At 38.6% G+C, this 20,842-nt stretch overlaps 6 protein-coding genes and 1 long non-coding RNA gene across 10 annotated transcripts; 2 read left to right on the top strand and 5 right to left on the bottom strand.

Moving 5' to 3' along the window:
- Positions 1–71: 71 nt before the first annotated feature.
- Positions 72–4,587, bottom strand: LOC104716140 (beta-galactosidase 14). Its single transcript, XM_010433498.2, has 18 exons — positions 4,210–4,587; positions 3,989–4,084; positions 3,755–3,867; positions 3,605–3,671; positions 3,424–3,516; positions 3,096–3,334; positions 2,897–3,002; positions 2,728–2,812; positions 2,526–2,644; positions 2,285–2,452; positions 2,006–2,184; positions 1,813–1,922; positions 1,615–1,724; positions 1,419–1,529; positions 1,248–1,349; positions 1,022–1,167; positions 588–942; positions 72–502 (listed from the first exon to the last, which is right to left on the bottom strand). Exons 1-18 carry the CDS (start codon positions 4,465–4,467, stop codon positions 218–220), a joined length of 2,742 nt encoding a protein of 913 aa, XP_010431800.1. The 5' UTR covers positions 4,468–4,587; the 3' UTR covers positions 72–217.
- Positions 4,588–4,683: 96 nt separating this feature from the next.
- LOC104716139 (heavy metal-associated isoprenylated plant protein 26-like) lies at positions 4,684–6,441 on the bottom strand. Its single transcript, XM_010433496.3, has 2 exons — positions 5,943–6,441; positions 4,684–5,282 (listed from the first exon to the last, which is right to left on the bottom strand). Exons 1-2 carry the CDS (start codon positions 6,018–6,020, stop codon positions 4,899–4,901), a joined length of 462 nt encoding a protein of 153 aa, XP_010431798.1. The 5' UTR covers positions 6,021–6,441; the 3' UTR covers positions 4,684–4,898.
- Positions 6,442–7,346: 905 nt separating this feature from the next.
- On the top strand, positions 7,347–9,499 carry LOC104716138 (putative CDP-diacylglycerol--inositol 3-phosphatidyltransferase 2). Its single transcript, XM_010433495.3, has 11 exons — positions 7,347–7,479; positions 7,654–7,672; positions 7,751–7,796; positions 7,909–7,992; positions 8,079–8,128; positions 8,295–8,334; positions 8,585–8,650; positions 8,732–8,846; positions 8,934–8,990; positions 9,080–9,178; positions 9,289–9,499. The coding sequence occupies exons 4-11, from the start codon at positions 7,913–7,915 to the stop codon at positions 9,346–9,348; spliced, it is 567 nt and encodes a 188-aa protein (XP_010431797.1). The 5' UTR covers positions 7,347–7,479; positions 7,654–7,672; positions 7,751–7,796; positions 7,909–7,912; the 3' UTR covers positions 9,349–9,499.
- Positions 9,500–9,696: 197 nt separating this feature from the next.
- LOC104716135 (monooxygenase 2) lies at positions 9,697–11,649 on the bottom strand. Its single transcript, XM_010433490.2, has 6 exons — positions 11,422–11,649; positions 11,200–11,346; positions 11,053–11,115; positions 10,796–10,958; positions 10,481–10,709; positions 9,697–10,396 (listed from the first exon to the last, which is right to left on the bottom strand). The coding sequence occupies exons 1-6, from the start codon at positions 11,499–11,501 to the stop codon at positions 9,831–9,833; spliced, it is 1,248 nt and encodes a 415-aa protein (XP_010431792.1). The 5' UTR covers positions 11,502–11,649; the 3' UTR covers positions 9,697–9,830.
- On the bottom strand, positions 11,606–14,220 carry LOC104716136 (phosphoinositide phospholipase C 3). 4 transcript variants are annotated; one of them, XM_010433493.3, is made up of 9 exons: positions 13,804–14,197; positions 13,510–13,706; positions 13,297–13,432; positions 13,023–13,220; positions 12,731–12,945; positions 12,523–12,640; positions 12,207–12,434; positions 11,772–12,117; positions 11,606–11,649 (listed from the first exon to the last, which is right to left on the bottom strand). In XM_010433493.3, exons 1-8 carry the CDS (start codon positions 14,110–14,112, stop codon positions 11,803–11,805), a joined length of 1,716 nt encoding a protein of 571 aa, XP_010431795.2. In that variant the 5' UTR covers positions 14,113–14,197; the 3' UTR covers positions 11,606–11,649; positions 11,772–11,802. The 4 variants fall into 4 exon arrangements, 2 of the variants coding, with proteins under 2 accessions (XP_010431795.2, XP_010431793.2); XR_015567803.1 differs by lacking the exon at positions 11,606–11,649 and having other exon boundaries at positions 11,688–12,117; positions 12,523–12,655; positions 13,804–14,213; XR_015567802.1 differs by lacking the exon at positions 11,606–11,649 and having other exon boundaries at positions 11,688–12,117; positions 12,523–12,651; positions 13,804–14,212.
- Positions 14,221–15,790: 1,570 nt separating this feature from the next.
- Positions 15,791–16,413, bottom strand: LOC147935686 (uncharacterized). The gene is made up of 3 exons (XR_015569088.1): positions 16,323–16,413; positions 16,127–16,253; positions 15,791–16,041 (listed from the first exon to the last, which is right to left on the bottom strand). It is a non-coding gene; the product is annotated as an uncharacterized LOC147935686 (long non-coding RNA).
- Positions 16,414–17,957: 1,544 nt separating this feature from the next.
- On the top strand, positions 17,958–20,708 carry LOC104716133 (putative protein phosphatase 2C 64). Its single transcript, XM_087468007.1, has 5 exons — positions 17,958–18,334; positions 18,725–19,282; positions 19,400–19,767; positions 19,844–20,080; positions 20,167–20,708. Exons 2-5 carry the CDS (start codon positions 18,973–18,975, stop codon positions 20,443–20,445), a joined length of 1,194 nt encoding a protein of 397 aa, XP_087324133.1. The 5' UTR covers positions 17,958–18,334; positions 18,725–18,972; the 3' UTR covers positions 20,446–20,708.
- Positions 20,709–20,842: the final 134 nt, after the last annotated feature.

Genomic DNA, 20,842 nt, shown 5'->3' with positions numbered 1-20,842 from the left:
CTAAGAATAAGAGTGAAAAAAGAAAATTAATTAGCAAAAGAAAATATAATTCTGGAAACGTAATGGGCAAGTGTAAAAAGCATCTGCATCATCGCAAGCTATAATTAATTGAACAAAACAAAAAACCACATGCGATAAGCAAGTAAATAATTCGTCTTTCTAATAAAATGAACCAAAAAAGATAGGATAAAAAATTCAAGGCAGTGACAAGTCTTGTTTACGTGTCTTGATAAAAATTCAAGGCAGTGACATCTTTGTTCTCTTTTTCTTTCTCCTCTTCCTCGTCTTCTTCTTCTTCTTCGTCGTCGTCGTCTTGCTCTTCATCGTCCTCTTCCTCTTCCTCTTTATCTTCTTTCTTCTTCTTCTTCTTATCATCTTCTTTTCCTTGTATCTTCTCACACTTGACCTGCACTGCCAACGTCTTCACTATCTCCGGACACCCTTTGTCCCCAAACGTCTCTCTCGCTACGACTATCGAACAACGGTTCTTCCCCAAACACGTCTGTTCCATAAATTTAACACAAAATCAATCAATCAACCAAACAAAACTCATAATTAACTAAGATGCTTCAGTCATCAGACATTACCTTCTCCACTACTTCCTTTGACTTAGATGCAGAGCACTTCCCCATTGTAAAGTTCCCACAAGTTCCTGTGGGATCTCCGAAGCTTGCAAACTCTACTGCCACCATCTGTTTCTCCGGAGGACACTTCATCACCGCCTTCAGCTTCATGTCTTTGCTTCTCGAAACTATTTTTGGCCCTTCTCTCTTCCACGATTTCACCGATACAGGGTAATCCTCCCGGACATAACTACAGATTGTGTCTCGATTCACCAACACGAAATCAATAGCATCTAACTTCACCCCTGGTTCTTCCTCGAGGATCACCAGCATGTTCTTCTTCTTCTTCTCCTTCATGAAAGATCTCGGTATATGGTACCTGTCCACCATAGATAGGTTAGGTTTAGTCTCGAATTGTTTTTGTTGTTTGTCTCACAAGTCATGTTCTAAAAGCATACTCTGTTTGAGTTGGCTCTCCGAGTGGAGAAAGGAAAGACATCCAGTATCTCCCTACGCCATTGCCATTCACCCAAATCAGTCCCTTTCCCATTCCTTTCATCCTAATCGCGACCGTGTTCTCTCCCTCTGGTGTCTCAAAGTAGGTCTGCAAAATCCATCATTGGTTGAGACAAGTATTTGTGTGTAGACATGGATCATGATTAAGCAACGTTGAGAGTTATTTACCTTGTACCATATAAGAGGCTTACGTTCACCATCTTTCTCCCATTGCACCTTCTTAGATCCTTCCTCAGTGTACACCTCTTTCTTTTCACCTTCCAACCCGGCCTGCATTAACCGGATTAAACTTACATTTCATCACAAAACCAATAAAAAAATGGTTACTATTAAAATTACCAAATGTCCCCATTCATTGTTCTCGGTCAAATCTCGCGTTCCCGACTTTAAACCGATGATTGAAACTGCACGTGGACCGGCATACCTGTGCTCCATGTATGATCCACTGTCCTGAAAGATCATAACAAATATTTAGTATCTTGTTTTGCGTGACAACATATAAAAATCACGATCTTGAGTACTATATCTAACTCACTGGTAATCCTGTTAGTACACCCAAGATTGAAATGTGATTATCTCCGGTTTTTAAGTTAACCGGTTTTTCAAACACGAAGCTCTTCATTTCATGGCTTCCATGAGCATTCCCTACAAATAACAACAGCAAATGTATATCAAAAAAAGAACTCTCTGTTTGTGTCTTGTAATACATACCCCCGGCCTTGCCTTAAATTACCTGCGTATTCTCCATTAACGTAAACGATCAGTGCGTGGCCAAGACTCGCTACTCTCAGTATTGTCTTTGAACCCTTTTTGTTTGGTAAGTCATCTTCTTCAATCTTTATGCTGTAGCCATGAAATCAACTCTATATAATAAGGTAGAGAGACCCAATAAGAAAAAAAGAAGTGTTGCTTGTGAAGGAAGTTACCTTGTGGTATACCAAGCATAATCTGTTTTGTCCTTAGTTAAGTAATAGAGCTCCCCCGGAATCAGGGAATCACCGCCTAGTCTGGAAGGAATATTTTCATGAAACATCTCAAACTTGAGACCTTCGCTCGTCGTCTTCTCTGACTTGACAAAGTTTCTCCAGCTGTGTTGCGCCACAATCTGTTTCAGAACAATACGCGGCGGATAAATAAATAAAAATTCAAATTAACATTCTAGTTTTCTTCAAACCAAAAAAATCGAACCGGTTCTTTCGACTTACTTGTGCAGTATTGTAGACGACGGTTTTACAATCAGGTAAGATGCTGATAGAACGAGAGGGTAACACGTAATCTTGACCATTGAATTTAATCGTATTGGTTTCTCTTGTGTTATTGTTCGATAAGAAAGCCGCACACACTTTTGTCCCTGGCTGCTCATGGTACCTAACCTGCAAAACCAAAACTTGGATCGTTGAGCTCTGGTTTACCCAAACCGGATACAGATGATTTGGTTCAGGTAACCTCGGTGTCGGGACCAAGTTTCTGGACGCGAAGTTGACCCCAGAAAAGTGCCTTCTTGCACAATCTAAGAGCTCTGTGCACATGTCTCAGGTGACCGTATTTTGGTTCTTTCTCAAAACCTAAAAAAATAAACCAACAGCTTTTGATTACGATTGAAATCGGGAACGGTTTAGAATTTAGATCTTTTGGGGGTTGGATCTACCGTATTCGTCGAGTGGTGCATCGTCATAGTAACGAGTGGTAACGAAGTGAGCAGACGTGCGTCCGAAGTTTGTTCCACCATGGTACTGCACAAACAGAAACAGAGCTCAATCTATTGTAAAGTGTAAACATGACGGACGCATATCATATATATGATGATTTAAACGTACCATGTAGTAGTTGACATGAGATCCGTTCTTAGAGAAGTATCTAGCGACTGAGAATGCAATATCTTCGACTGTTCTATGTGTTGGAGGATCCCCAAAAACTCGAAACCTAAGAATTAAAAAAAAAAAAAAAACCAAAAGTAAGATTGTAGCTAGTTTTGTGTACTGATGAGAGTTTGATGTTTAGGTAGAGCATACGTACTGAGTAGTCCAATTCTCGGTCCATAAGGAAGGCTTATCGTGTCGGTTTGGTCCCTTGAAAGTATCTCCGCAGTGCCTTCCATTACAAGCATTAATGACATTGTCAGGAGCATCGTTTTGTTTGCACATAACCCAGGGGATTCCCAGTTTCATTGACTCCACCAAATTCGCTGCCCATTTTATATATCTTTCTCCATTCTCCTTGTAGGCTAGCTGAACCGCGTTATACTCATTCTCTATCTGTCATTTATTTTTTATGTATGCTTAGAGATTTCAATGTTTATGCTTTCAGATGGATGAATCATTGTGTGTATACTATATCTATATACCTGTCCCAAGACGATGGGACCTCCCTGTGAAGCGAACAGCTTCTCTTCTTTCATCATCCCAAGTATTTTCCTCACATATCTCTCTGTGTGCTCCTTCATTTATCGATTGGGTCTACTAATCAGTTTTTGTGACACAGCTAGCTAATTAAAGGATTACTGCAAAACTAGTGCTTAGAAATACCTTGAAAGGTTCATTATCCGTACGGAAGTAAACCTCTGGGACTTCGCGTAGCCAGTACGGTAGCCCTCTGGAATATGAGTTAAGTTAGCATTAATTTCTTTTAAGAAGGAAGCATACATACCTCATTCTTAGGATTTGAATCTTTCTTACCCGTGGCTCCATTCGGCTTGGATAAAGGGTCCGAGCCTCAGGGTAACGTAGAGACCTTTCTCGTGGATTAGTTTAATGAATTTCACCAAGTCGAACCTCCCACTGAAATCATACTGAAACACAATATACATACATATATAAACCAATTTAAGGCAAATGATGACATCAGCAAAAGAAAAGAAAAAGGAAAAAGGAATTAATTAAAGATAACCTAAAGATGATATACATTTATACCTTGCCCTGTTCAGGCTCATGCACATTCCAGAAAACATAAGTTTGGATGGTGTTAAGACCCCCAGCCTTAGCTTTGTCGATTATACTAGGCCACATCTGCAACAGAAAACCAGAAGTATGAGATAAAATCATCTTCTAGATTCTTGATTCTTGGTTGATTGGGGTAATATATGTATACTAAACAAAAACAAAGTAGAAGAAGTTCTTAATTAATTAAATACCTCAGGTGTGCTTCGAGGGTAATGAACAGAGCCAGAGAAAAGAAGCTCCCTTTTCCCATTTATGATCAATGAAGTTTCGTCGTATGATACTCCTTTCTTCTTTTCCTCATCCTTATCGTCATATTCTCCTCTGCCATGGCTTGCCTCCAAACAGAGTGAAATTACAAGTAGAATCGCTATCAAGTATCGTGTTCTTGACTTCATTTTAATTTCACTTGTTTTGATTGTTTCACCAACACGAAATATTAAAACTTTCATTATACATTGAGCCCCTGCTTTTGGGATTTCCAAGGTCAAAGAGGGAAGCTCGGAATCTTTGTCTCTCAGGCTATTCTCTCTATCTATTTTTGTTATAAACAAAATTGTTTTCTTGGTTTTCTAATTAGCTACAACGTAACTTGATCCGCATTCTAAGCCTTCTTCTCACAATTGCGAACCGTACGTAGATACAAATTAATTTGAAAACATAAGATATTTCTCAACATTAATTAATTAGTCTTTTGGAAGAAGAAGAAGAAGAAAAACAAATATTACAATGATATTAAAAGAGTGTACACATAGAACCCAAAAAAAGAAAGGAAAAGAAAGCTACACACCATATATGGATTATGGAATTAATATACAAAAACAATGACAGCAATAACAATATTAATCCAAAAGAGAAATTGAAACGGTGGGTACAAAGATCATCACATGACCACACAAGCTGCCGGGTTCTCGTCGCTAAAAGCAGTAGTGTAGCGGACCTCGGTGGAGCTAGCACGAGCAAGCTGAGACACTCCCGGGTCATCTGCTCTGCGGACATAACCTGAAGGTGCTTTCTTGTCGTAGACGCCAGCTGCGTAAGGATGAGCCACAACGTCGTAGGGTACGTACGGCCAGAGCTCGACCTTCTTGCCGGTCCTGTGAGCCATACGGGCCACCACCTTGTTGGGGTCGACGTAGCCGACGACAGTGACTTTATGGGCTTTGGGTTCCAACGTGACAGAAGAGACACCCTTCATGCCTTCGACGGAACGCCGCACTTTCCGCTCGCAACCTTCGCAGTCCATCTTCACTTTGATCTCCACCGACTGTCAGAAAGACATAAAACGACAAAGATATATTTAGTCTACTTTTTTTTTTTTTATATATAGATATAAAAAGAATATTCACGTGGTTAGCCCATAAAGGAAATTAATGATTTAGATTGGTAAAAGAAAATTCCGGCAGCGAATAGAAAACACTAATCCCGGTGTGAATCTAAGAGATGGCTCACTCTCTGTATCATCATCGTCAACTTAGTCTTCCAGATTAAAAAGAATCTATTTGGTCGGCGATATTAACTCAGAGACAAGAAAACCGCTTCAAATATCGAATTCATGTAAACCAAATTGAACACACTACTTGACATAAGTTACGTGGAAGCTACCAAAAAAAAAGATCTAAACTTGCTAACTAATAGTCCATATATATATATATATATATTTTTTTTTTTTTTTTTTTAAATTTTTTAATGGAACTAGTTAATTTTACGAGATCTACTAAATTAGAACACTCAAGACTTTAGCCTTGTAACTATCGAAGCTAGTTTCTATATACTAGACTCATAATCACTTTGTTGTTTCCGACAAAGCTTGTGTTGTTAGTACTTCCAAATCAAGATCTAAAAAATTCTCAAGCTGAATCTTGTCAGTTGTCAAAAAAAGAAAAAGAAAATTATAATAAAAAGTAAAGGTGGGGGGCGATCGAACCTGCAGCTGTTTGCGCTTTTTAATCTTGTGGCCATGAGAGCAGTCAAACATCTCATAGACATGATCAAGAACACCCATTATCGCTGTTATTAACCCCCCGCCAAAAGAAAAGAAAAAAAGAGATCGAGAAACCTCGGATGAGATAATATATATCTAAAGAGGAACACAGGAGAGCGTAAGAAGGAAACTTTGTTTAGGAGAAGGAGAGAGACTAGAGCAAGCACAGTGAAATAATCTCTGCAAGTACAAAAGCTAAAGAGGGCAAAGGGGAAAGTGTGTGAGGTGTATACCACAACTAACAAGTAAATTGATGATTAATCGAATTGGGAGATTATTATTATATAAAGACATCCAAATTAAAATAAATAATACTAATAATAAGGAAGTAATAGTAATAAATAAAATATCTTCTTACATTGGATTCAAAATAAAAAATTAAAAAAGTGAATGGGTCACCCGTTTCTCTTCTGGACCCAGCAGTTTCCTAGTCGCCTTCTTCGCTTCAATTTTTGTTTGTTTGTTTGTTTTTCTTTCTTTGTAAAATGGTTTGTTTCCCAATTTCTTGTTTTCACTTAGCTTTTAATAATGAGATCTTGATTTTAAAAGAAACCAAAAAAATTATATTTCCTCCATTTCAAAAAAATATAGGATGTTTTAGTTAAAATAGACAGGAATAATTACTTTTACAAAATTTAACTAATCATAAACAATACTGCATAATATAAAATATAAAATTAATTCAAAAATTGCATAAAATTGTAAACATCTTATTTTATAAAACAAAAATACTTTTCTAAACCTCTTATAATTTATATTATAAAAGGGAAGTATTATTATAAAGTTTGTACTGCTAATATGAGAGTTATAAGTTTTTTTTAATGAGAAGGGAAAGGACCGATGATTGATGATGACTGATCTTGGGACAAGAGTCGTGCGTTAGATTTTCTGCTGGTTTTACTTTTCTAATAAAATAAAAAAAATGGTACTACTTCTTTGTAATTATTTATTTTTAAAAATTTATTATTATTGTGTGTGTGACTGTGTGTGTATGAGAGAAACTGAGGAGTTAATGTTTTTGGATAGCCGATGATGGGTGACTCGCCAGTCACACCGACCGTCGACCGACGTACAGACCTTGACCAAAACAATTCTTTGTTTTATAACATCTATCATTCTGACTTGGGCTGGGCCATGTAGTGGATCTTTCTCAGGCCCACTAATCTCTATTGTTCATTTTTTTTGCTTGGGGTTGGGGAGAAACAAATAATAGCGGACAATTTCCTCTCAGCGGCGAAACTCTGTAGTATACACTAGGGGTTGTCTCAATGTTGTTGTTGTTGTACAATACAAAAAAAAAAGTTTCAAGTGTTGTTTTTACAGTAGTTTTCTAAAATTGGCGAAGAATATTAAAGGACGAAAAACGTACGTTTGCTTTCAGAGAAGAGAAGAGGCGAATCTGATTCGACTTTTTGTTTGTTTGTTTGTTGTTGTCGTGCCCTTTGAACCAAACTCCGGCTGCCTCTTCCTCCGCTTCCCGGTTTCTTTCTTTGATGCGAAATTTGCTTCTTTTTTAATTTTTTTTTTTTTCTTTAAATTTTCCACTTGCGTCTCTGAATTTCAATCTGTTCATGTTGTGTGTATGCATTTCCCTTTGTTGGGTTCTCACAAAGTTTGTTCCTTTTTCTTTTCTCCCCTGCCTAATTTTGTGTAGGTGCTTGCTTCCCTCATTGGTGAGATCTTGTTTTCTCTGAAACTGATTGCATTAGTAAAGTCTCTCTCTTTTGGCGGCTAACAACATAGTAAAGCAGAGACCGGCGAAGCTCTCTGTCTACCTTTACATTCCCAATATCGTTGGTCCGTTTTTTGCTACTTCCTTACATTTGTTTTACTTCTGTTTAAAGAAAGATGTCATCTTCCATAGGATTACGGTTTTTGATGTTACTTTGTTACATGCCTAATGGGCAAGGTACATGAGAGTTATCTTGAACTGCATTGCCTTTGCTGTGTGCTTCTCCAACAAGACACTCTTCTCCCTCTTGTACTTTTTCAGGTGAGATTCTAAACTAGTATTCTTCTCCTCCCACCCCTTCCTGTGTGTTTGGTACTTTTTCTTATTTGATCAATGTGCTTTTCCAGTTTTTGTTGTGATGCTGTCGATGGATGGTGCGCTCGTAAATTCAACCAAGGTGCTCTTATCATTAGCTTCCACCAACTCATTCTTGTTTTCCTGTGCAATCTTGACATTTATCTACAATATGGAGATCCATGTTTCCACGTGCTAGTATTTTGTCATTGATCTATATAGTTACAGTAGATACTTGACACACAACTCTTTTCTTCTTCCCCTTTCAGTCTCTACATTTGGAGCTGTGTTGGACATGGTTACAGATAGGTGAATCTTCCACTACATTACATACACCTGAGATTCAACTTGCTTATTCTTTTCAAGTTTATATAGAAACATCTTTGTCATAATTTGGGGTCTGTGCGTGGTTACAGAGTCAGCACAGCCTGTCTTCTCGTGATTCTCTCCCAAATATACAGATGTGAATACTATGCTGACATAGCCGTTCGTTTGTCATAACGTTTTGTATTTAAAATCTATGTATAACACAGTATTGAACTGTCATAACTATAAACAGGCCTAGCCTGGTTTCCCTGTCATTGTTGGCTTTAGATATCGCTAGTCACTGGCTGCAAATGTACAGGTACTCTTCATTCATTCAACTCTTCTGAGATGTATTGTTCTTGGACATAGCAAAGCAGGAAATTAATACTTTGATTCACAGTACATTTCTATCAGGGAAGACCAGCCATAAGGATGTGAAAGATAGCACAAGCTGGCTCTTTAGACTCTACTACGGAAACCGCATGTTCATGGGTTATTGCTGTGTTTCCTGCGAGGTAATTGGATATTTTGATCTCTGAGCTAAATAAAGCTGGCTCTTTTGGGAGATATTGTAAACACTGATGTTTCTCAAATGACTACAGGTTCTCTATATAATCCTTCTTCTCATAGCAAAGAACCAAACGGAAAACCTGATGACCGTGAGCTTCTCTTCTATTATCTTCCCCTTTTTATCTCTTTAAGCTTTTATCTTTTCTGCTCTAATCTTGTGGGTTTTCAATCTTCTCAGGTGGTAGTTGAATCATTGACGCAGATTTCACCACTCTCTATACTCTTGGCTTTGAGCATATTTGGTTGGTTGATCAAGCAGATCATCAATGTGATTCAGGTAAGTCTCATCCAGAATTATCTAATCCCTCAAATAGCGTAGGCATCCTCTGGCTCTTATCGGCTTTTTTTGTTTTTTTTTTTTTGTTTCTCTGTGGTTGCGTGTGTCAGATGAAAACGGCTGCAGATGTTTGTGTTCTGTATGACATAGAGAAACAGCATAAGGCCTAACGTTACGTTTTTGTTGTGCTCGTTGAATCTGTTGTGTTAAACTCTTTTGTTTATTGCTGTGTACATACGAAGCCATCTTGTTTAGTGGTGGATGTAGATAAAAACTCTGGTCTTTGTTTTCTATGAGATGAAAGAGATATTTGATTTGCAACCTTGTTTGTTCTCAGAATTTTATACCTTGTCGTCAGCAACACTCTCTCTGCATTAAAGCTCTCCGTGTTTATTTTTCTACTCGAGTCAAGTAGTTATTAAGAATTACACGAATGGCCCAAAACTTTCTAAACATTCACACTGATAGAAAATAATAAGGGGAAGCTTTGAAGAAACCCAGAGAGAGCTAAAAAAAGATATGTGAACACTGCCTTATGGCTTTTTATTAATCATTTCTTTCTATTCAGAGTTTCTATATAATAACTAAAAGTGAAACATATGTGAACACTGGTCTGTAGCTCTTTATCTATAGTTGTTGAATGACAAGCTTTTCAATCCTCTGCTTGCTCACGGGAGACAAGGCTTCCGCAATCGAAATGAGACTTTTTCAGCAGCAACCGAGAAAGGAAAGACGACAAGAACCTGTCTCTGAACAGGTTCATCCACTTCCCTCTGCTCTGCTGTATGAGACCTACTGTATATGCCGTTGTTATAAGATCAATGCTTCTCCATTTCCTTTCTGCTGCATACTTCTTCAAACCATGTTCAATCCGCTTATGACTCTCTTCTTCATCTTCTGTTTCACTTTTCAGATTCTTAGCTCTTATTATAGCTTCACCGAGACAACGAGCCAGGATAACTCCATCCTCCATGGCTGAGCAACCGCCTTGTCCGATATCAGGAGTCATTGGGTGAAGCGCATCCCCTGCTACGCATACGTTATCTTTTGTGATGTTTGAGTTTGACCATAGGAGTTCCCATGGAGGTCGGTACTTCAGTCGTGACATCACCATGCTATCAAGATCGGTGGTCTCCACGACACTCTTAATGTTTTCAGGTAAGTCTTTGATCTTGTTCAGCACAAACTCTTTCAGAATTTCCGGATTTGTCTCCTCGTCTAACAAGCGCAAGGAGAAGAGTCAATAAACAGTAGAGGATATGAACAAGAACTTGTAGATTAAAAGGTTTAGTTCCATGGTACCTATATCAGTGGAGGTGTGGGTTAGGAACCAGTAGACAGTGTTGTGGTCACAGGGGATAAAACCTGTACGAACACCGTTTCCATAAAACTGGAAGAACCTTTTCCCAAATCCGTGGCCTGCCGGGAAATGGGTAAGCCCTCGGATCGCTAACCGGGAAGTTGTAGCCGGATTTTTGAAGCCTAGCCACTTACCAACCACTGAGTACAGACCATCGCACCCTATCAAAACCTGAAAGTCGTTTAGAAACATAAGAATTCCGTAGCGTGACCAGGCCTGAGATGGTCTATACACTACAGAGGACAAGAAGTTTCAACCTTGGTTTTGAGGATGGTCCCGTCAGAGAGATGAACCATCTTGTAGTGTCCAGACAATTCGATATGAACAACCTTAGACGAAAACCTTATGGTCTCCTCAGGCAACTCACCTGCTAAAGCCTCTAACAACAGCTTCCTCTGTACGCATCGAGACTCATATTCTCTGACAAAACCATTCAACAAGATTATGGAAGTTTTCTTATTTACTTACTGTATAGCATCACACGTCGTTTTGTGGAAGGGAAGAAGAAACATACTCGGATTCTGGAAACAGCATCTCTTTAGAAGGATTTGCTGCAGAAATGGATCCAACCACCCATCTGCATCAAGGTAAAAAAAAAAAAAAATGAGTTCCCTAGTTGATATGAGTATACTAATAAATGAGAGTGTTAGTTTGATGATACCCTTGAAGGCGATCATGGAGACTGCGAAGATGCTGAGAAACGCCGAGAGCTTCCATGGCCTTCCAAGCATTGAACCAAGTCGTAAATGCGAATCCTGTCGCTCTCAGTATCTCCGAAGATTCCAGCACCATGCTTCTGATCCCAAGCCTGTGACAGTGGCACACACCACTTTTGTTAAGTTACTCTGCTAAATTAATAACAACTCAAAAGGCGCACACACACCTATGGAGCCCAACTGCCGTGGAAAGGCCAGAGATTCCGGCGCCGACGATGACGATATCTAGGGTACCTTGTTCTTCCATGGTGCGTTGATGATCTTAGAAACAAGAAACAAAGCTCTCTGTGCTTTTTTCTTCCTCTATTATATTTAGTAAGAAAAGAGAGAATATGCGGTGGGAGATGGCAAGTCAAACAAGGCTACCCCGTTCAAGGCAGGCGGCTACAATCCCCCTATAACATTACAGTATGAAAATATAAAATATAAGATATGGAATCGAATCTCTTTTTTAGTATTTTTTTTTTTTTATGGAGTTATACATATTAAAATATTACATACATCGTCACACACTCACACTGCTTATTTGAAGCTAACAAAAGAAATATTCAACGAAACATATAAGGAGGGTCAAAGGCGAAGCCCACGAGCAGCCTTGTGTTTTTGTAAGCTCTGCCTGCTCGATCGTGAAGCCTGACTGCTCTAACCCCGGACTTCAATTCCGGCAGAGGAAGACATGTCTGTCCCGCGAAATCATTCTGTGTGTCATTGTCGTAGTCTTGCACTTTGAACCACAAAAGCGCCAGTTCTGGAACAGAGAGCTGAAACAGGATCTCGTCGTTGCTCCATATAGGAAACCACTGATCGACAGCTGTTTCCGTTCTGTAAGAGACCGTGTCTCTGGGTACTCCTTCTATTCCAATCTGATATGTGACACACAACTCTTCATGGATCAGGATCAAGGAGGGTTAAAAACTTAAAAGTGGTTCTAGCTTGTTGGTTGTTTAATTACCTTTACGAAGAAATCTGGAGGAGAGAATTGATCAAAGTGTGTCTGAGGGAAATCCAAATCCCATCCTTCGCCTGTGTAAATCTTCACCTTGAGAGTGGTCTTGATGGGAAACCTTTTGCAAGGGTCGAAGAGTGTGTGCTCTAGCAAGATGCGAGGCTTTTTCACGTACCCACATCCACCATTCGCCCTGAACATTCCTTGCATTATCCATAGTTGCTTCCCATGTCCCTTTCCAACATAACAAGTATCTCAAACGGTACGGTGTATGTAATCATTAATATGTACAACATGATCATGAGCCACTTCCAGTACTTACTTGCATGTTAAAAGCAACCAGTTGAGCACCGTGTGTCCACCCAACTAGAGGATCGTAGTTTGACGAGTCCACTCTTGTACCCTTTGGATATATCCTCACCAGATTCCTCTGTGTAAACCTGTTTTGTTTCTAACTTTGATCAAAGGTTTAAACAACATCTTGACTTTTGACTCATCTCATCTCTCGCTGTATTTTTTTTGAGAAATACCTGACAACATCCGTTCCTCTGGTTCTAACCATTGTCTCTAGCCACTGCTCGTCCATGCTTATCCGTAGAGGCTTCTCTGGATCATCACTCAAGCAATCCTTCAAAGGATTTTTGCAGTTGGCAGCGTGAATTGCGATCAAGTCTCTGTATCCCACAGCTTCACTCTCCAATTCTTCAAGAATCTTGTTTTCTCCTCTCCATGCCATGTTATTACTCTGTTACAACAGAGGAAATTTATGAATGTTCGCAAAATCATTCCCATTTCGGGGTTAAAATCACTTCTTCTTCTCACACTCGCTGGTCTGCTCCAAGAAGTCTCTTTAACCATCGGAGTAGTTCTTCTGGGCTGTACGGTTTGGCTCTCAAGATACTCCTTTGGAGGCTTCGTAGAGATCAGAATCTTTTTCCTAAGCTCTTCTGGTGATGGAAAATGCTTACGACTCTCTGAGCCACAACGAAACAGCATCTCTCTGAATGTTTTAGTTAACATCTACAAACATGATATTATATCAGTTAATTTTGTAAACAGGAAATAGATACTCTGTTCTGCTGCAGAACCATCTCACCTTAGCAACTTGCCCTTGCAGCTTGGGTGGCAAATGATCTTCAAGAGTGATCATAACTGGATAGTCCGACACGTGAAACGCGTTATCCTTTATGGCGCTCAGACATTTCTGCAAATCTTCATGCGATGTCAGTGTCCTGAAGTGATGAGAAAACACTTTTTAAAAATTTGGAGCCTGTTGATTAGGAGAGTTCGTTAGAGGCAGGGGACCAACCCGCCGTGACGAACTTCAGCAGCGTTCCCTGAAGGATTAGGCCATAAGTCGAGCTCTATCACCTTTACGCCTTTTCTTAGAGCCTGCACGATCGGTTCTACGCTGCTTCTGCTGTTCACTTGGTTCCCAGTCAAGTAAGAGTTGTGTCCCGTGTACACAAAGTAATGCGCTAACGGTGCCTTCATGTCATGATGCACCTTTATAACTCAATCAACAACATATATGTTAATTATACCACACAAACATCTTTTGAAGAAAAGAAAAATCCCTAAAAGAAAGTTCAAAACTTTGTACGAGGCCAGGCAAGGGAAGAGGAGAGTTGGGATCGCTGAAGAGGTAGCGATAGAAGGCGTTGAGATGAACAAATCCATGGTGATGAAAAACGTTGTGGTGTTTGACGCTGTGGAAGATATCCTGCACGTAGTCCAACCCTGCGTGCCGTTCTCCTTGGACTTCATTCACAAATCTTAGAAGCTCTTCGGAAGACATCTTGCCGTTTCTTGAGTAAGCTTCGAAGAGTCTCTTGATGCTCACTGGTGGCTGCCTCGTTTTCTCCTTGAAGCTTCTGCTACAGCAGAAGCACACTTTGAAACTCTCCGACATCTTTGCTATTATTTTTTGTTAATTCTGAGAAACATGTACACACACATAGTTAGCGTACGTATATGATATATGCTGTAAAAGTGATGAAGAATATATGCTCGTGTTATCATCTCAAGGAACGTGTCTCCCCCTGCCAGTTAATTAAATTCTTCTTAATTTTTAAAGTAAACTTGTTTATGCATGGCCATAAAAACCTTATAATTTACAGATATTTATGCATGCATGGGTCCGATATATGAAAACATAAAGGATCAATTGACATCTATTGTCACGTCTTTTCTAACGGGGATATATACGAGCTTTTTGAGGTGCAAATTAAAGAGAGCACTAATATTAGTAGAGCATCAAATGATTCAAATCTTTTTATTTTGAAAGATTATAATCTTTCAACAAAAACCAATTCACCATTTCATGGTGGTCCAGCCATTAATATTCTTAAGTCCGTAGGCCAGACTTCGAATTAGGATTACAGTTTTTTTTTTTTTTTTTTTTTTGATAAGTGCAATACTGGTTTCTTGATCAACCGTATGATACGATATGTGATTGTTCTTAGTTTTCGCGTCCAAGTGTTTGTGGTGTACTCTCTCTTTGTATTTGTACTTTTGTAGTATATATAAATGGTATTTAATGGCTACTAAAATATTTTGTGATTTTATCCTATGATCAGTTTCATTATATATGTAAGTGAAGGTATTGGGATATGATTGGATAATGAAGTTGGTCCTGAAGTGAAGGGTTGAGAGTGGTTGGATTTTTGTGTGATTGATGGAAGCTATGTTCTGTAAGTAGGGACGACCTTCTCTACAGTCCACACCACCCGAGCTATGTTATTGTTATTATTGTTCTTTTTTTGTATCTTTATAAATGAATTGTATGTACGTTCACACATACATAATCTTATATAGTGTCAGACAGTTACGATGGAGCGTGGAGAGTAGCAGCTAGATTTCACAATCTCATGGCTAAAATTAGGTTTTGGAATGTGTATCTATTTGTCGAGAACAAAATATAACATAAACTAAAAAGGATTAATTGCATACATCAAGTTAGACCCGGAATCTAGAGCATTAACAAATTACCCTGGACTTATTCATGTTATAGAGAAAGAAGCTATTAATTTCTTACTACTTAACTAAAGTTTACTGATAGTTTTGTTTACATTTTTGGAGCTGAAAATTTCAATAGTTGCTTCTTCTATTATTGGTACTACAAAAGTATAAATAACTACGAAGAGTCTATGGAGGAGAAAGGGCCAAATTTAGTGGTACAATACATTAATATAAAATTAATTAATGTTAGGTAAAGTGACATATCTCACTTTATCCCAATCACTTTCGGGTCCCAAATTTTGTTTTTTTTTTGGGAAAACGTCCTAGTTCCACATGAAAATTATCACATCTTACTAGATAAAGCCAGAACTTTCACCTCGTCTTAAATATCTCTGCACAAATGTCTCTCATCCTATATCTCTCCAAATCCAAAATTTTATTTCTAAATCTCCTTGAATCCATAATTCTCATCAATTTCTCCATAAATACAGGTTTAATTGGTTAATTATTGGTTTATTGGTTGTCTAACCAACTAACAAAAGTTGTAAACCGATTTCAACCTGATTTCGACCCGTTTATATAATTAAATCACCAATTCTTTTTTATTTTTTAAATCTCTTTTCCCCATCTCAACGAACACTATATCATATTTTCATTAACGTTTAACCAGATCATCCACATCAAATAACCCAGAGAGAAGAAGAAATAGAAAAATCCATTTAAACAAATATGACCAGATCTCAAAAATGTCAAAGCTCAATACAAACAAAGATAAAGCAACTGTGAACTTCTAAAAACCCAAAAAAAAAAAATCAGCTTCTGCTTTTGAATGCTAATGAAGGCTGCTCGGATGAATGGTCCGTCCAACCCAGAAAATCCACTGCATCCAAGAAAAATCAAATAAACAATTCAACCAAATTGACATAAAAGATCAATCATAATTGTTGTATATAATGGAGATTCACGTGGTCCTTTTTTATAGACGATTGCAGCTCCAAAACTCTTAGTTGGGTTTATTCAAGTTCTGGTGATTGGAATCATGGTTCACTGAACCAAGAACACATCAAATCCGATCAGAAATGAAGATAAAATCTGCAAAAAAAATTCTCAAATTACAAATTTTTTTCAACTCCAAAATCAATTAAGAACACAAATGATTACTGGAATGTGGAAGTCACGAGGGCTTCTCTTGGCGCCAGTGGTGGATAAGCGAGAGTTTGGTAGGAAATTGGCTGGGTTTATGCACCCACCTGAAACATATTGCCCCAATGCAAGAAACGGTGTTCATGATTTTAGAAAATGATGATTTTAGAAAATGATGATTTTAGGGTTCTTAGGTTTGAGAATTTCTGATCGGGTTATAAAAATTCTTAGACCGGGTCGGGTTTATAAGGTCAATCGGGTTTTAAACTATGTTTTATATCTGGTTTGACTGGTTTTCTAGCGGTTTAATTTGTAAATCGATTAAACCAAAAAATATGGAGAAGTAAATGAGAACTTTAGATTTGGAGATATATAGGTTGAGAGATCTTGTTTTGTGGATACTTACGACGATGTCAAAGTTCCGGCTCCATCTAGTACGATAAGATAGTTTTGATGGGGAAATAGGACGTTATCCCTTTTTTTTTTGGTTTATATAAAAATTTGATATGCAATTCTACATTCTTCAAGGCCAAGCCTCTTCTCTATTTATTTTTTATTTATATCTATTTCTCAGGGTCTTTGGACCACCACTTTTATGGGCATTAAACGTTTGATACAAATTGTGTGTGGGGAGAAAAAACGAAAGATTCATGAATCCACATATATTATTTGTAGACTATACATGGTTATATACTAGATCCTCACCGATTAAAATCTTGATTATACTAATTGACAAGAAGTAGTATTTTTTAAAAAATGGAGTAAGTAAGAAAAATCTCGATAACAATTTTTTTGTTTTTTTTTTTAAGTAGCTTCAGTATAAATATGATACGTGTGTTACGGTTTAGGTATTCTCTTTCTTTGAGTTGTCTTAGGATATCTTTTAAGCGTTTCTGAAAATTCTTTACATTTGACCCAAACTCAATAAGCTGAATATTATTATTATGTGCATTCGACTTTTTTTTTATTTTATTTTGGTTCTTTCTTTTAAATGGGTTTAATTGAAAGAGAAGACTTTGAATTATGTCAAAAATATCGATTGTTTTCTTTATTCGCTTAAAAGAAATATATAGTGTTTCGTCGTAGCACTAGTCTTCACTGATTGGTTAGTCCATATATATATAGAATCTCTGTAACGAGGCAAAAGGACGAGAGGGGGGGGGGGGGGGGGAGTGGAGCCAGAAGCTGGGACCATTGATGTGCTGGCTCCTACCTCTCCATCGTTGGTCTTTTATGGGTCTTGTCTGGTAAGGTAAGAAGAATATCACTACTACTACTTAGAAGAGACTAGAGAGACTTGAGATTAGGATAAAAAAAAAAAAAAGAACAACCAATAATATCAAATATATAAATGTGAAACCTTTGATTAGATGAAAAATGTGTACAAGGTAAAAAAGCTTAAGTACAAGTTACTAAACCACTCATAATAACTGAACTGTACAATTGAATTTAACCAATAAGAAACCAGAAATATAACAAACACTTTTGTTTTTCTTGTTTTTTTGCCAACTATCTTGTAAAAAAGAAGAAGAAAAAAAAAAGTCACGTTTCGGCGACTGCTAAACCAATAATCTCTTTTACTTGTCTCATTGATTACTGTTTAGGGAGACATAGAAAGATGATAAGTTGAAGTTGTGACTTTGTTGAGAGAGAGAGAGAGCAATTTCGTACATCTTTTTATACTATTTGTTGTCAATTTGGGGTCTTCTTCTTCTGCTTCTGGTCTGCTGCTTCTTCGGTTCTTCCTCATCCGATCGCTTATTTGATTTCTTTTATTAATAATAAAAAATTGGGGGGGGTGGGGGGGGGGGGGGAGGGGGGGATTCATTAATAATTTATAAAAATAAATAAAAAAAAGAATAATTTAAGTTTGGTTGATCCGTCGTAGATCTACTTACATACATACATACATACATACATAGAAGAAGAAAATTCCACGCCCACATCTTGAAAAAAAATCCCTTTGCTCATCTTTCTTTCTCCTTCTTGTTGTTGCTCAACTGTGTTGTTTAGATTCCCCATCTTCCAAGGTAAAGTTTCCACCTTTTTTCTTTCTTTCTTTTGGTAGAAGCGAGAGAATACGAGACCCAGTGTTTGAATCTGCCACCCCCTCCTCCTCCCTCAGGGGAAGAAGAATCCTTTTGATTTTTCTTTTAGGAATCGTGTTGGACTTTGTTTTACTGTTTCTTAGCTTTTGCCTTACCCAAATCCACTATTCTAATGTTGTTGCATCAATTTCTATCTTTTAAAACAAAGTCTCCATCTTCGCAAATCCAAACAATAACAGATTCGTTTCTCTTTTTTTTTTTTTTTTTTTTTTTTTTCCTTTCATTTACTTGTGGAGTGTATCCATCCAATTCAAGATTATTTCTCATCTTTTTTTCGCTATTTGTCTCTGTCCTTCACGGACGACACTGCAGTGAGAAAGAGGAACAACAAGTAGAAGCACTCTTCTCTTTTTATAAGTGTCTAAAGCTGTCCGCTGCTGCGCGGTTCCGGTGAAGAAGAAGAAGAAGAAGATTAATAATATTACTGTTGCTGTATACTACTAGGACCTCCTTTTCCGAGAGAGAGAGAGAGAGAGAGAGAGAGCTGTGTTTGTGTGTGAGATTCGTCATACTTAAAACCCACTGTCAAGTTTTCTATGTTGTGGTGGATGAGATGAGGGATGCTATCTGGGTTGATGAACTTTCTCAATGCCTGTCTCTGGCCACGGTCAGATCACCAGGCCTCAGATTCCGGCGGCCGTCAAGAGGGTCTCCTTTGGTACCGCGACTCCGCTCAGCACGTCTTTGGTGACTTCTCCATGGCCGTTGTCCAAGCCAACAGCTTGCTCGAGGACCACAGCCAGCTCGAGTCTGGCTCCCTTAGCACCCTCCCCTCTGGTCCCTACGGCACCTTTGTTGGCGTCTACGACGGCCACGGTGGCCCTGAGACTTCCCGCTTCATCAACGATCATATGTTCCACCACCTCAAGAGTCCGTCCCCCTCTTCAAATTGATTATTATTAGGTTATCTGTAGGACTTGATCTCATCAATTTCTTTTTTTTTTTTTTTTTTTATCTATCTTTTGTGGTGGTGGTGGTGGTGCACAGGGTTCACTGCGGAGCAACAGTGTATGTCATCGGAGGTGATCAGAAAAGCCTTCCAAGCGACTGAAGAAGGCTTCTTATCCATTGTTACCAATCAATTCCAAACAAGACCTCAGATAGCCACTGTAGGATCTTGCTGTCTTGTAAGCGTCATCTGCGATGGCAAGCTCTATGTGGCCAACGCGGGGGACTCAAGGGCAGTGCTGGGACAGGTCACGAGGGTCACTGGCGAGGCTCGCGCCACTCAGCTCTCGGCCGAGCACAACGCATCTATAGAGTCAGTGCGGCGGGAACTTCAGGCCCTGCATCCTGATCATCCGGATATTGTGCTTCTCAAACATAACGTCTGGCGAGTCAAAGGCATTATTCAGGTACTCTCTATAAGATATGTATCTTACAATTAAATAAATTCTTGTCTATCTGAACTATCATCTCTATCTTTCTCAGGTGTCAAGATCCATTGGAGATGTGTATTTGAAACGGTCAGAGTTCAACAGGGAGCCGCTGTACGCCAAATTCAGGCTGAGGTCACCGTTCAGCAGGCCGTTACTGAGTGCAGAGCCGGCGATCACGGTGCACACGCTGGAGCCGCAAGATCAGTTTATAATATGTGCTTCAGATGGACTCTGGGAACATATGAGTAACCAAGAAGCAGTAGACATCGTACACAATCATCCGCGTAACGTGCGCACACTCGCACTCTCTGTGTTTCTTTTGGTTAAGATGTATGATATGAGCATACTAATTAATGAATGATCTTATTGGGGCAGGGGATTGCAAAGCGGCTGGTGAAAGTAGCGCTTCAAGAAGCGGCAAAGAAGAGAGAGATGAGATACTCAGACCTGAAAAAGATTGACAGAGGAGTGAGGAGACATTTCCACGATGACATAACAGTGATAGTGGTCTTCTTCGATACAAACCTAGTGAGCAGAGCAAGCTTGTTAAAAGGACCGACGGTGTCAGTGAGAGGCGCGGGTGTGAATGTGCCTCACAACAGCTTGGCGCCTTGCACAACAACTCCCACACAACAACTCCCACACAACAATTGAATTTTTACCATGTCCTTAAAAAAAATATATATTCTTTTCCAAGATCTTCTGTAACTATTTATATATATATATATATATATCATTATTGACTGAGGGGGAAAGAAGGATACTCATATAATCTAAGTGGTAGTAGTTTTCTTGGGTTCCCTCCTCTTTCTTTGTTAGCTGTGGAGGAGGAGACTGGAGCAAAGCAATTTTATTCACTATCCTTCTTCGCTCTCTATCTCTTATGATCTTCTTCTTAATATTTTTTTTTTTCAAAAGTTATTTTTATCTGCTTCTATCTTCTACAGTTCCCCTCCCTCCAACACTATATAGTAGACATTTTGTATCCAGTTACTATATACTGTCAACAAATTTTTTGCCTCAGAGAGTTTTCCATCTTTTAAAAAAAAAA

Source organism: Camelina sativa, chromosome 10 (genome assembly GCF_030686135.1).
Source record: "Camelina sativa cultivar CO46 ecotype springtype chromosome 10, ASM3068613v1".
NCBI lineage: Eukaryota > Viridiplantae > Streptophyta > Magnoliopsida > Brassicales > Brassicaceae > Camelina > Camelina sativa.
The sequence above is the reverse complement of the archived record's forward strand: the minus strand, read 5'-3'. Positions and strand labels throughout refer to the sequence as shown.